This window comes from Solanum verrucosum, unplaced genomic scaffold, assembly GCF_900185275.1.
Source record: "Solanum verrucosum unplaced genomic scaffold, falcon-dt-bn FXZP01000150.1, whole genome shotgun sequence".
In the NCBI taxonomy this organism is placed as follows: domain Eukaryota; kingdom Viridiplantae; phylum Streptophyta; class Magnoliopsida; order Solanales; family Solanaceae; genus Solanum; species Solanum verrucosum.
In genome coordinates, this window is record NW_026020371.1 from 1,076,904 (window position 1) to 1,091,116 (window position 14,213).

Genomic DNA, 14,213 nt, shown 5'->3' on the forward strand with positions numbered 1-14,213 from the left:
TTCGAGAATAGAAGCTTACACTCATAATTAATGCTCCATTTAAATATTCTAAAACTTGAATCCCTTAATATTCCAAAAATACAAATTATTATTATCATTATTGTTATTGTTATTATTATTATTATTATTATATATTAAAATGCATCCTGTACACCATGGAGAGTTGTGAATGAAGCATAGATTAAGGGACTTCTTCGGTCCCAATGTTGAGAAACAAACAGAATAGAAGAAACATTTCTTTCCCCAATATGGTTGAATAATCAATAAAATAAAAAATACATTACCAATTCAAAACTTTGTAAGAATCAAAATTTTGTAAGACTTACTAGACGAGTTCTATGTTAGTTAGGACTTTTTTGAGACTATCTTTCCTTAAATCTTATTCTCACCCAATTTATGTGGTACTTTTCAAATTTTAAAATTCAAATAAGTCTATCTTAGACTTGTGAATTTTTCATATATCTTTTAAATATTTTGAATTGTCAATTATTGTGACTATATAGTACTTTTTTGTAGTTTATAAATATATAAATTTATTTCAAAAAATTTAAGATTTCATGCACAAATTTTCGGTCAAACTTAAATTGTTTGACTCTCGAAAAACGCAAAGTGTCACATAAATTGGGATAGAGGGAATAATTCATACTCCCTATGTCCCTAATTACTTGTCCACTTTTGAATTGACACACCTACTAAGAAAACAATTATTGACACAGTGAGTTTACCATTTTACCCCTATTAATTATGAAGTGGAAGAATTAAAAACTTAAGATTTTCAAGAAGTTCTACATTTTTCAAAGTAATTAATTGAGGGTATAATAGGTTAAAAACAAATTATTTCTTGATTTGTCAAAATGTACAAGTAATTAGGGATAAAGGGAGTAGCTATATAAAAGTATTATATTTCCTTGAAAAAGGCATCTCAAAAAATATCTCATAAACTCTTGGATATTCATAAAGAGATCAAAATATGCAAGACTCTTTTTGATAATCAAATACTTTAAGAAGATCCACAAATCTTTTTTATGGAGATCAAGTCCAAATCATCTACGTTAGAGAAATAAGCTATTAAAGGCCCTCGAACCAAAAGGAAAGGAATCGAGAGATGAACAAAATTATACCCACATATTTTATCAATAAAACTATACTTCTTCATATTTTATTTATGATTGCAATTTATTTTCTCAAGAGACTAAAATATGAAATATTTGATTAACGATTAAAAAAAAAAAGTATTTATCACTCCATAGAGATTTTGAGGTCCAAAAAAATCTTAAATTCAAGGATCTAAATCAAAGTAAAGAAAAATTCTAATAAATTCCTAGAAGGCACTTGGACTTGAGGAATTAAAAAAAATATATAGTGCCAACCCATCGACTATAGGCAAATCTTAGCAAGGCAGCATTAGCCTTTGGTACAACTTTCGTTTTGTGGGGTCACTCTTTCCCACTATATATTTATTTTATAATAATTGTAGAATAAATTATTACTCACTCACTCCTCACATCCTTTTCATAATTAATTAGTATACATTTTCTAAATGTAACTTCAAGTTAGATACAACAAGACGTAACTATATACTTGAATTTTAGGTAAAGAAAAGTCTAGAAAAGGTTTTATAAGTTACTATTTTCGTTCTTTTTTAGTTGTCATGATAAGATTTGACACAGTTTTTAAGTAAAAATTAATAAAAAAAATTTGTTTGATCAATATATCTCTTATTAATTCTTTAATTTTTATCTATATATGTAATGTTAAGGGCAAAGTTGAAAAAGATAATTAATTCTTTCTTGATTGTTTAAATTGACAATTATTTTGAAACAAATATTTTTAGTATACATGACAACTAAAAAAACAAAGGAATTACGTTCAATATTCATTTATTATTTATATCATATATATATATATATATATATATATATATATATATATATATATATATATATATATATATATATATATATATATAAGAACCCTAGGCCTGCTTATGTGGCGCCACCACAAATCAAGATTCTCTTTTAATTTATTTATTTCCAAAACTATCCTTCTCCTTTCATGAAAAGTTGTGACTTTTACGTAAAGTTGTGACTTTCATGAAAAGTTGTGACTTTTATGAAAAATTGTGACTTTTATGAACAGTTGTGACGTTTATGAAAAGTTGTGACTTTTATGTAAATTTGTGACTTTTATGAACAGTTGAGACTTTTATGAAAAGTTGTGACTTTTATGCAAAGTTGTGACTTTTATGAAAGGTTATGACATTTCCGAAGGGTTGCAACTTTTCCAAGTAGTTGTGACCTTTTCGTTAAGGCACAATAAACATTTGTTCACACTACACTAGAGGTGAATAATTTCCATAAGGGGACATTGTGCATTCAGTGGACCCGATTTTTTCCTGTCTATTTTATTTTATTGTTACAGATCCTGGTATGTTTTTTTACAGTCATTAATAAACTTATGTTATTAGGTAAATGATAAGATGTTATAATTTTTATTTTCCTTTACACTATTAATGTTCGTTACTACGTAAAATAGTATTGTGTTTTAGCTTTAATGACTGATAGATTTTAAGTATTGTTTTATAAATTTCCGCACGAGGCGCGGGTAATTTTACTAGTTAATATAATATAAAAAAAAGTGAAGTCTAACCACTACCAGCTTAATTCGCAAGTATAGACGGCAAATAAATTACAGATTTAACCAAAAATGTATCTCTCTCCCTCCTACCAAACTTAACTTTAAAACTATTATTACAACACTTACAGTTGTAATGTCAAAATCATTTTATTAATAACGTGTTTACATCACTAATAACATTATCCTAGCTTAGTAGGGGTGTCGAATTGATCCCAAAAACAAATGATCTGACCAATCCATTCAGATTTTTATGAATTGGGCTAACATAAGATAATTTAAAATTGAATAATGTTTAATTCAATAAAATATTATCCATTTTAAAATTATTGTCAACTTAATCCAATTTAATTCTCAATTTCAAATTTTTTTTTTATCTTTACAAAATCAGAGGTTTTGCCCAAGTATTTTTTATCCATTCAATAGGATCGAATCTCAAATTTCAAATCGAGGATCCCAAGTCAAGGTTGGGAGGTCTCGAATCAGGGTCAAGACTCAAATCATGGGTCAAGGATCAAGGTTAGATTCTAACTCAGGTTTGGATCTTGGTTCATCTCTCGGGTCAACGTTCAAGTCTCAAGTTAGTCTCATGTCTCGGGCAGGGCGTAGGTCTCAGGTTGGAGTCGGGATGGAAGTCGGCAATCAAGGTTGGGTCTCAAGTCTTGGGTAGGGGCACGTCTCAGGTTGGAGTCGGTCAAAAGTCAGCAATTAAGGTCGGTCTTAAGTCTTGAGTTGGGGGTCAGGTCTCAGGATGGGATCAGTCTTGAGTCCCAAATCCTGAATTAGGTTTTGTATTAGGCCGGGGCGTTCGGTTGGGATCATGTCTTGGGTCGGGGGGTCAAGTCTCATATCTCGGGATGGGTTCGGTTAATAATCGGTACTCAGGGTTAACTCTCTCTTATCGGGTCAAGTCTTAGGTCAGTCTCATGTCGCGGGCTAGGGAGCATGTTTCGGGTTGGGGTTGAGCTAGAAGTTGACAATCAAGGTTGGGTCTCGAGTCCTAGGTAGACTCTCTCTTCCTAGGTCAATTCTCTCTTATCGGGTCAAGTCTTAGGTCAATCTCGTGTCGCGGGCCGGGCCACATGTTTAGGGTTGGGGTCGAATTAGAAGTCATCAATCAAGGTTGGGTCTCGAGTCCTAGGTCGACTCTCTCTCTCTTCCTAGGTCAGGTCTCTTGTCCTAGTAACTAGGCCTTAAGTCGGGGTCGGGGGCTAAGTCTTAGGTTGGGGTAGGGTCTCGAGTCCCAAATCAGGATTAGGTCTCAGATCTCGAGTCGGGGTCAGTCAATAGTTGGTAGACGGGGTTAGTGTTCTCTTCCCGGATCGGGTCTCTTGTCCCGATTTCCAATAGTCGGGCCTCATGTCTATTATTTTGTGCCTTTTTTTCTAGCAAATTTGGTCTTATTTTCTTTAAAAATTACATTAGTATGTCAATATTACTTAGATTAAGAGGGTCATGATCTAACCCGGCTCTTAGATTAGTTTAGTCTAAAGTAAATTTATATGAGTCATGGTCAAATCCTATTTTTAGTTCAACCCATTTTAATGTCATCCTATAACCCGCTCATTTAACACCCCTAATCCTAGCACTTTCAATTCCTTTATTTATATATATATATATATATAGCTCCACAATTTATTTATTTTTCATACAAGTCAGCTTCTTCTCACCAAACTTTTTAATTCGAAAGTCAACACGATTTGTGCAGGCTAATTTGGAGATCTAATAGAATAAAGAAAAAGAATCACACGCTACACTTTGAAAATGGTACGGAATATATTAACTAAGTATATACCCTCTTGATCTCAGTTTATATGACTCACTTTTTTTTAATATGTTCTAAAAAAATGACACATTTCTAAGTAATATTTTAATTTTAAAATGTTTATTTTATTATTAATGAAATGATTTAGTCATAGAAATTTCAAAAATCTTTCTTTGTTTCTTAAACTTCATATCAGGTTAAACTAACTCATATAAAAAGGGACGGAGGGCGCAAGTAGTTTCATTCTAAAATAAAGAAATGATTTAAGAAAGCAAATTAAAAGGGTGGAAGAAGGAAAGTGAGTATTAATGGTGAAGATTGTATGGTGGGCAGAGAGGCAGATAGAAATATTGAAGGAGAGATTAAGTAAGGTGTAATAATAAAAGAAAGTGGGGATTGTTGAGAAGACAGATAGGTTTTATTACTCTATTTTTCTGCCCCATATATTAACTCCCTTTTTCATCATTGTAAAAACAATGTTTTGACTGTCCATTTTTATTTATATGTTGCTGCTCTCCTCTCAATCATCATGAATCTCAACCACCTCTTTTCCTATGCATTTACTACATTTATGCGTTTAAAGGAGTTCTTTTTCTTTCTAGTAATGGTGGTCTAGTTTCTTTCTTTTCTTTTTTTCTCTTTCCTTTTCTTTGGCACTGAATGAAATATGGTTAGAATTAAGAAGAAAGATCAAAGTTTTCTACTACTCCTGGTTTTGTGTTTGTTCTTTGTTATGTGTGAATCACATAATTTGAACTACACAAAGTATAAACAAGTTAGCAATATGAGACTTGAAAGGATTCAAAGGCATTTGGATAGAATCAACAAGCCTCCTCTCTTCACTATTCAGGTACATATATTATCAATGTCCATTTTAATTATGTTGTATTTATCAAAACATTTCGTTACGTCTTTCTTTTAACGAAAATGAAATTAATAGAGCCCGGATGGAGATATCATAGATTGTGTTCATAAAAGAAAACAACCAGCTTTCGATCATCCTTTGCTCAAGAATCACAAGATTCAGGTATGGACTACTTTCTTCTTTTTTTCGCCTTTTGTGCTGATGAGATAAATTAAATATTGCAAGTTGCAACCCCCTACCTCCTCCTTCTTTATGGAATTTGTTGCTAGCTCATTTATAGTGTAGTACGATCACGAACCAACTACATGTTTATTCCTTTGGAATTAACGGTGTTTTTCTAAAGAACGGTTGCAAATAGTCACATAACAAATTATTTATATCTCATATTATTTTGTCACGAGTTTTAATTGGTAATGATCTTCTATAAGCTCTGAATAAAAGAAAATAACTTTATAAAGAAAAAATATCGTATAATTGAAATAACATTTGTAATGAGTCTATAAAAAGTTTTTTTTTTTTTTTTTTTAAACAAACAAACCCAAAAAGATGTGGCGCAATAATAATGATAATATTAGGATTTGAACTACCAACCACCCTTACTTTCACTTTAATTTTTCTTTTCTTTTCTTTTACTCACAAGCAACAAGTTATTAAATCATCATTAATGAAAACAGATTATTAACTTCTAAATCATTGCAATGTAATTACAGAAGATTCCACCAGAGATTCCAAAACTGAAAACGTCAGTGAAAACAGACGCGATGATGAGTAGAGACGTCGTAAGTAACAATAGCAAAAGTGCAGTGGTAGATTGGCAATTATGGCACCAGAACGGAACGCGGTGCCCTGCAGGCACTGTTCCGATAAGGCGGAGTGAGGTTCATGATGTGCTTAGAGCAAAGTCATTGTATGATTTTGGTAAGAAAAAACGACATGGATTGCCTATTGCTCGTCGTGTTGATGCTCCTGATGTTGTTAGTGGCAATGGACATGAGGTATGTAACTTTTTGCCTCTGTCTCCAATTATTTGTCGTTTCACATAAAGAAAAATACTTATAAAAGAATTTTGTCTACTTTAACCTAAACTATATTTACGATATAAATCTCTCTTTATTAAATATTTACTCAGTTAATTATGTCTCATCTTTATTAATGAGTATGCAATTGTCAAAGTCATCTTGTTATCATATCAAGAAAAATGAGTTGAAAGATCTAAATATCAAAGTAATTTTGTCTATCACATCAAAAAAATAGAAGAAGATCTAAAAAAAAGACACCTAGAAATAAATGAAATTGAATCAGACAAGGCCGGAACTCGTTTTGTTAGGTTGAAACGGCCAGTATCTATTAGTAATGCCCCTCCCCCAAACAATATAATAGGAGACAAGCAAATCCGCCACTCCTATGTAATGATGCATATTAGCTGTACTAATATAATATCTTGTTTATATATTTTTTTAAAAACTCTATATATAATTAAGGATTGTGTAGTCTTTAAAAAAAATATAGTAGGAATTTATTGTAGGTGTAATTTGAAGAAGATATGATTATAGAAGCCGTGTTACATTAAAGAAGAATGCAGTACATATATATGTTGGGTAGATAATTCATTAAAGTCATTACTAGTGGTAGTTGTAAGGCGTAAATGTCCCAAGTTAGTGAAACTGAAATATGTATGACTAGTAATTTAAGGTTATTTATTGTAATTTAGGTAGAGTGTGTGCTATCTACTTAATTATATTATAGCTCATAAATAGGAGTTATATATGTTAATTATGACATTTTTAATTAACATATATGAATGAACGAATGAATGGTCTAAAATAAAATATTGTATGTATTATAGCACGCAATAGCATACACAGGAGGGTCTGAAGAGATATATGGTGCAAAAGCAACAATAAACGTGTGGGAACCATCAATCGAAGTGGTGAACGAGTTTAGTCTATCTCAGATTTGGGTTTTATCTGGATCTTTTGACGGGTCGGATCTTAATAGCATCGAAGCTGGCTGGCAGGTACGACTAAACCATTAAATTATAGTTTTTAATCTTTTATTTTATATAATTATTTACGTTTAATTAGCTTTTTATTTTTTATATATTTCAAATTTGTAAAGCTTTGATTCTTCTACTAGTCAGGTTAGTCCGGAGCTGTATGGTGACAGCAGACCTAGATTATTTACATATTGGACGGTTAGCTTTCTCTTCCTTCATTTATTCTTATTTTTATTTAATTTATATCACTAATTTTATTTTTACGTATAATAATAAAATACTCAGTATAAAGCCTCTATTAATAAAATTTGAGAAAGATAAATTATATGTAGATCGTAGCATAACGTTTCATGGGAGTACATTAATTAGTATACTACTAAGTACAAATATTATCATATACGACCTTAATAAATAATAATGCCACATCAAATTCAAAAGTGAGAATAATACCTATAGCTAAAAGGGATATAAAACGATTATAAATGTTTTGGAAAGAACCTCTATTAAATAAATGCAATGCTTTGGGGCACGGACTTTCATACCTAAGAGTCATTTATGTTAGCTTCTTTATTTAGTGGTACTATCTCAGTTTATTTAGGGAGATTTAATTTCGTAGTCTTTTTACAAATTTATAACTTTCTCTGTTAAAAAATAATTGTCATTTGATACACACATTAAGAAATAATAAATAATAAAGATAATATTATTATATTATTATTTGCAAATATTAAATTTAATGTTTTGAAGAATGTACTAGTATAAAATTTTCCTATTGAGTAGTGGAGTATTTAATAACAAGGGTAAAATAAATATAAAAGGATAAATTATCTCTTAGTTTTTCAAACTGAACAAGGTTTGTTGGACAACTATTTTTAGTATAGTAGATAAGTAAAGTTGGACGGTGAAAGTAGTTTTGAAAGGGAAGAATGGGAGTTGGCACCTATATACTTTCTTGCTCTTAATGATATGATTTCTAGTCACATAAAATATCTATGACTTATTTTAAATTATAAATTTTAAAAATCTATCTTTCTATCGTTAATTTTATATTTAGTCAAACTAACTCATTTTGTGATCGAGGCCTTAACATTTTTGTATGGGAATCAAAAAGGGATAAGTTGAAAGTCAACTTTTTCATTGGGTCAATGGAAACTTCCCAACTTTGTTTATTTGAGGAGTTTCGTGCTTTGGAAGTAATTGTCTACCTAATAAATTATGTCCCACTTTGGATTTTCTCTTTTTTTTTATTACGTAACTCGAAGCTTCCAATTCTAAAATTGTAATCTCAACCTTAGCACATAAAGAGGAAATATATAATTAAATTAATTAAGGACGTGCAAGAGGGTAGCTGGAAAAAATTAATTAAACTAATCACTTCTCTGATTTCATGATTTCTTAATCAACTATCTAGATCTCAATGTACGTGGTCAACTCCTTGCTAATAAATATCGTTTTAACAAAAAATAAAATTATTTAAAAATAAGAACTCCCTCCATTCCATATTAACTTAAGCTTTGAGGTGTTTCATACCCTTTAAGAAAAGTAGGTTAGGACATAAATTGAACATAATTTTTCATTTTTACGCTTATTAATTACTGTCAAAAATAACTAACCATTAATTATAATAACTAATTCCAATACTAACTTAAAGGGTAAAATTGGAAGAATATTTTAAAATTAGTCTTGAAGATTGAAAACTTAAGTTAATTTGAAAAATGGAAAAGGGCTCAAAGCTTAAGTTAATATGGAATGGAGGGAGTAACATTTTAGAAATTTAACATAAAAATAATATTTGATATTTTGATTTGATATTGAGTTTTATTTTGATTAGATATTGTGTATTTGAGTTTAAGAAAGTAAATAATTTTGATCTTGTGATAATAAATTAAAGATATGTAAAATATATCAAAATGACATATAATTTTGTGATTTTAAACATGTCATGTTAAAAGTTGGAATTAAAGAGTTGTCATAACATAAATAGACATTCTTTTTAAATAAAATAGTCAAAATACCTAGGAATTAAATAAAATAGATAAAATAATACTGTTATAATTCAACTCCATTGAAATGATCTGAGAAATACCTTTTACATATGTCCAACTAATTATTAGGAAAAGGTGGAGGACAGGGTATGGAAAGAAAGAGGAATTATTAAAGTGATTGAATTCAATGGTCAAAAACTCAAATGGAAATAATATAAAGTGAATAAGAGAAAAGAGGATGGATGCATGGAGGAGGCATAGTGGCACATGACTTGTTAAGAGTCAAACATTTAAAGAGCACATTAAACATGACTACTCACTTCCCATAGCTAGATTGGTGTAAATGCTATGTGGTCCAAGGAAAATGACTTGCAATTTTTAAACCAAACTTTTCCTTATTATACTCCAAGGAAAATTATTTGTACATGTAGACCAAGGAATCTCTCTTGGAAATGAAGAGGAAATACTCCTTCCCTATCAAATGAAATATATGCTCCTTTCATTTTAAAATATTTATCACAATTAAACAATATAAAATTTGACTAATATTTTAAGATGTACCTTTTTAATCATATTGATATATGAGAAAAGTGCATTTTATACTACTTCTTAGAAGATGAAGATCTGAATCTTAATTTTAAAATATTGAATTAATTTAGCTTTAAAAATGAGTTAAATTGAACTTAACAACTATTTCAAAATAGAAGAAGTATTAATTAGGAAAAGTTTTAACTATCTTACCCTTATTTATGTTTATATCATCTCTAGGCATTAAATAGTTATTTTATTTTATGTGTCATTATCTTATAATGATTCTAGTGTTTTGTAGTCATCATCCTTTTGTATCCACATTCTTTGAATTTCCTTAACCACAGCCTCCCTATATTGTTATGTTATTTATTGCACTAATAAATAACATTAACTACATTGAAAAGCCCCATTCATAAAAATTTGAACCATCTTTTCTGGCGCAATGCGTGCTAAATATTTAATACTTTCTCATCATAAAGATGTTGAACATTAACGATGACAGCCACAGTAAACACAAATGAAAAAGTGATGAGGTAGTAGTCGCTTGTCCATAGTTACTTGTCTATTTTTGAATTAACACATTTATTAAAAAAATAATAATTGACATAGTAAGTTTACCATTTTATCTCTATTAATTATGAAGTGTATGAATTAAAAACTTAAAATTTTCAAGAAGTTCTACCTTTTTCAAAATAATTAATTGAGGGTATAATAGGTAAAATATTTTTGTCCTTTCTTGATTTGTCAAAATGGACAAGTAATTAGGGACAACTAAAAAAGAAAAAGTGAACAAGTAATTAGGGAAAAAGGGAATATAATCAAACCATGATCATATATAGTACTTCTTCCATATTTTCAAAATAAGTGAAAATCGTTAATTATTTTTATAGTTCAAATTAACTTAATTATTCAACCTTCAAGAATAATTTTAGAATTTTATTCCAATTTTACCTTTCATTTGAATTTTCTATGTGATAACTTCAAGAAAATTTAATTTCTTTGAAGTATTAGGAATAGTTATCATAATCAATGACTAAGGAGTAATTTGACAATGAATAAAAATGGTAAAAATGAAAAGTAATGTGTAATTAATGTCTTAATAATTTTTTTCTTAAAGGGTGTGTAATACCCCAACAATTCACTTATTTTGAAATGGAGGGAATATTTTTTCTAAGAGGAGTGCAAAGTCCATTGTGAACAAGTAAAATTGAACTGAAATTGAACTGATAGTACTTCCTCCATTTCAAAATAAGTGAATTGTTGGGGTATTGCATACCCTTTAAGAAAAAAATATTAAGATATTAATTAGATCTTATTTTTCAGTTTTACCCTTTTTAATTATTATTAAATTACTCTTTAGAATAACTAAAAATTGATTATAATAAAATGTGTGATCATCTCATCTAAAAACTTAAGCTGTTATAGAGAACACACTTTTATTAGTTAATGATATTCTCAATAAATACAAAATAAGCAATTAAAGTTTCTTGAACTCATCGCACAAGAAATTCAAATGAAAGGTAAAAATAGAAAAAAATTCTAAAATTATTCCTAAACATTGAAAAGTTCAGTTAATTTTGAACTATAAAAAATGTTTCACATGGTTGTGTTACAATTTAATGTCATTAACATGTGGATCTTGATGATAACTTTGCCTTTCTTTCTGGAACCTTAAATTAATTATATAAGATATTCAATTTGTGAAGTTGATTGTGGAATTGAATAGAGAATCAGGTCAAGGAACTTCCTTTTTTCGCTTTCTCTTCAAAAACCTATCTCTAAAGTGGAGCCTAGTTTAAGCTGTCAAACAAGTAATGATTGAATGAAAGAAAAACCACTAGTAGAGATATGGATGGAGTCTCGCTTTCTTCTCTCCCTCTTATTTCCAAGATCGAATTCCAATTTTTTCTTATGTAGTGGAAACATCCTACAATCTGAAGTTTTACGCTTCAAGAACTTTATTTGTTCTGTGAAAACACATACCACTTAAACTATGTCTATATTTAAAAGTCTAATGTGTGACAATATGTATTTTTATTTTTTTTGTAATATGAACAGAGTGATTCCTATCAAGCAACAGGATGTTACAACCTATTATGTTCAGGATTTGTCCAAACAAATAGCAGAATAGCCATTGGTGCTGCCATTTCTCCTGTTTCTTCTGTTGAGGGAAGTCAATATGATGTTACTATACTCATTTGGAAGGTCCCTTCTTAATTCCCTTCTCTCATTTTTGCATTTTTAGCTAAACTTAATCTAGAAAATGGAATACTAATCTACACCCTTATAAATAACAATATGTAAGTAATTCTTTACCATAGTAGTGTATTTAGACATTTAGTTTATAGTTTATTTGACCAAACTTCTAAATTCAACTTATTTTAAAAGGTATTTTTCAAAAAAGTACTTTTAGTGAAAAGTTGATTTTTGTTGTGTACCACAATGACGAAAGAAATCTAGTTATCGTCAAAGGATGTGATGCAATGAATGAGACTGCTCCTTCCTTAATCAATGGTCTTTCGAGCCCTGATATGAAAAAATCATTGGTAAGAAGCGCTTTCCCCCAAATGGGATCCGACGCTATGCGAATATGAAATAGTCGGGCTCTCGAACACTGAGTGGGAAACCAAAACGAAGAAAGAAAGCAAGTTTCCATTTTCATTAGTTTTTATTTATTGTTGGCCCGTTGACCGAAATTAATTACAAACCCTAGTCAAAATGTACAAAATTTATATCTTGATTATGTATATTTGTGTATACAACAGATAATATGTATATTTGTGTATACAGCATATAATATAGATTATGTATATTTGTCCAATATGTAATGTGTTATTGTTTTTGTGTATATATGTATAGGATCCAAAGCTAGGGAATTGGTGGATGGTGTTTGGTGACAACACACTAGTAGGTTATTGGCCGGCTGAGTTATTTACACACTTGGCGGAGCGTGCTACAATGGTGGAGTGGGGAGGAGAGATAGTAAATTCACGGGCCAACGGAGAACATACGTCTACACAAATGGGCTCGGGCCATTTTGGTGATGATGGATTTAGAAAAGCAAGTTACTTCAGAAATCTTGAAATTGTGGACTCTGATAACAGCCTAAGTTCAGCCCAAGATATATCAATCTTGGCTGAGAACACAAATTGCTATAACATAAAAAATGCTTATAGCAGTGAATGGGGTACACATTTCTATTATGGTGGACCTGGTAGAAATCCACAATGCAACTAATATGATGATGAGGCAAAGTCTCTAGCTAGTTATCACCAATTTGTTCTTTATTATTTTTATTTACATCTTTTAATGCTATTTCCAACTTTGTTTATGCTGATTAATTACACATTGTTTTTCTTCTTGTGTCTATGTTTTGTTTGAGGGGGAAAATGTATGTATTAGTTAAATAAGACAAATAGCATTAAACAGGGCAAGGAAATGGCAAATATTTTAGTTGGAATGGCTACTAGTACAAAATTTGTGATCATGTCTTTGAATCTTATTAAATGTATCAATTTGTTTTTTTTATTAATTATCATTTGATCAGTTGGTCTTTTATATATAATTTTTAAGATTGTTAAAGATTTGTCTGGTTTGACTTTATAGAGGATTGAGTCATTTCTTCCCATTTCAGATACTAGGACTCTTTGTTAAGAGAGGTGTGTATCGTTGATTTGATTATAAGGTCACTAAAATAATGATCTGAAGCTTTATTTTTTTTGGTCCCCTTATTTTTTAAAACGATATTTTTTTTTAACTATATAGAAAGGTCATAGCTAGAATGATCAACCACAAATTTGCAAATAATCTCATTCTTCAAAGGTAATATATGGTCATTATACTTGATTGATTTTTAGCAAACCACATACTCTATCTTTCATTTTCCTTCCACAGTGTTTTTTTTCTCTTTCTCCTCACTTTCATCTTAAGAGAGAATGAGATGACTCAAGCAAAGAAGTAGGCAAAGTGCTATGTCATCTTCCTTAAACGTCTTCTTCTTCTTCTTTATGCTCATGTTGGAAAGTCAACTAGTAATAGACATAGTGACGACACGTAGTGGTGGAGTCAGAAATTTCATTAAGGGTGTCCAAGAATAATGTTGTGTGACTGTCAAAATAGAATAAAAAAATATTATGATATTTGGGATTCGAACTGAAAACTCCTTCATTCAAATGAACACCCATTACCACTGCGCCAAAGTCACAGCTTTTGTCAAGGGTGTCCAACCTTAAATATTTATCCCCTTTAAATGTAGAATTTGACATATATATACAACAGAATTTTTACACCCTAGGTGGTTGTGGCTACGCCACTGATAACATGTCAATATTCAGTTTGAACAACTTTGATGATTGACAGGTCCATATTCAGAAAGGAAAATATGCTAAAACTCGACAGACTTCATCGAGTTGTCAATGATTTTTTATGAAGAGAAAA

General features: G+C 30.1%; 1 protein-coding gene across 1 annotated transcript; it reads left to right on the plus strand.

Moving 5' to 3' along the window:
- Positions 1-4,751: 4,751 nt before the first annotated feature.
- Positions 4,752-13,145, plus strand: LOC125838422 (uncharacterized). Its single transcript, XM_049517482.1, has 7 exons — positions 4,752-5,249; positions 5,340-5,426; positions 5,975-6,259; positions 7,111-7,281; positions 7,405-7,458; positions 11,835-11,981; positions 12,636-13,145. The coding sequence occupies exons 1-7, from the start codon at positions 5,067-5,069 to the stop codon at positions 13,011-13,013; spliced, it is 1,305 nt and encodes a 434-aa protein (XP_049373439.1). The 5' UTR covers positions 4,752-5,066; the 3' UTR covers positions 13,014-13,145.
- The last annotated feature ends 1,068 nt before the right edge of the window (positions 13,146-14,213 follow it).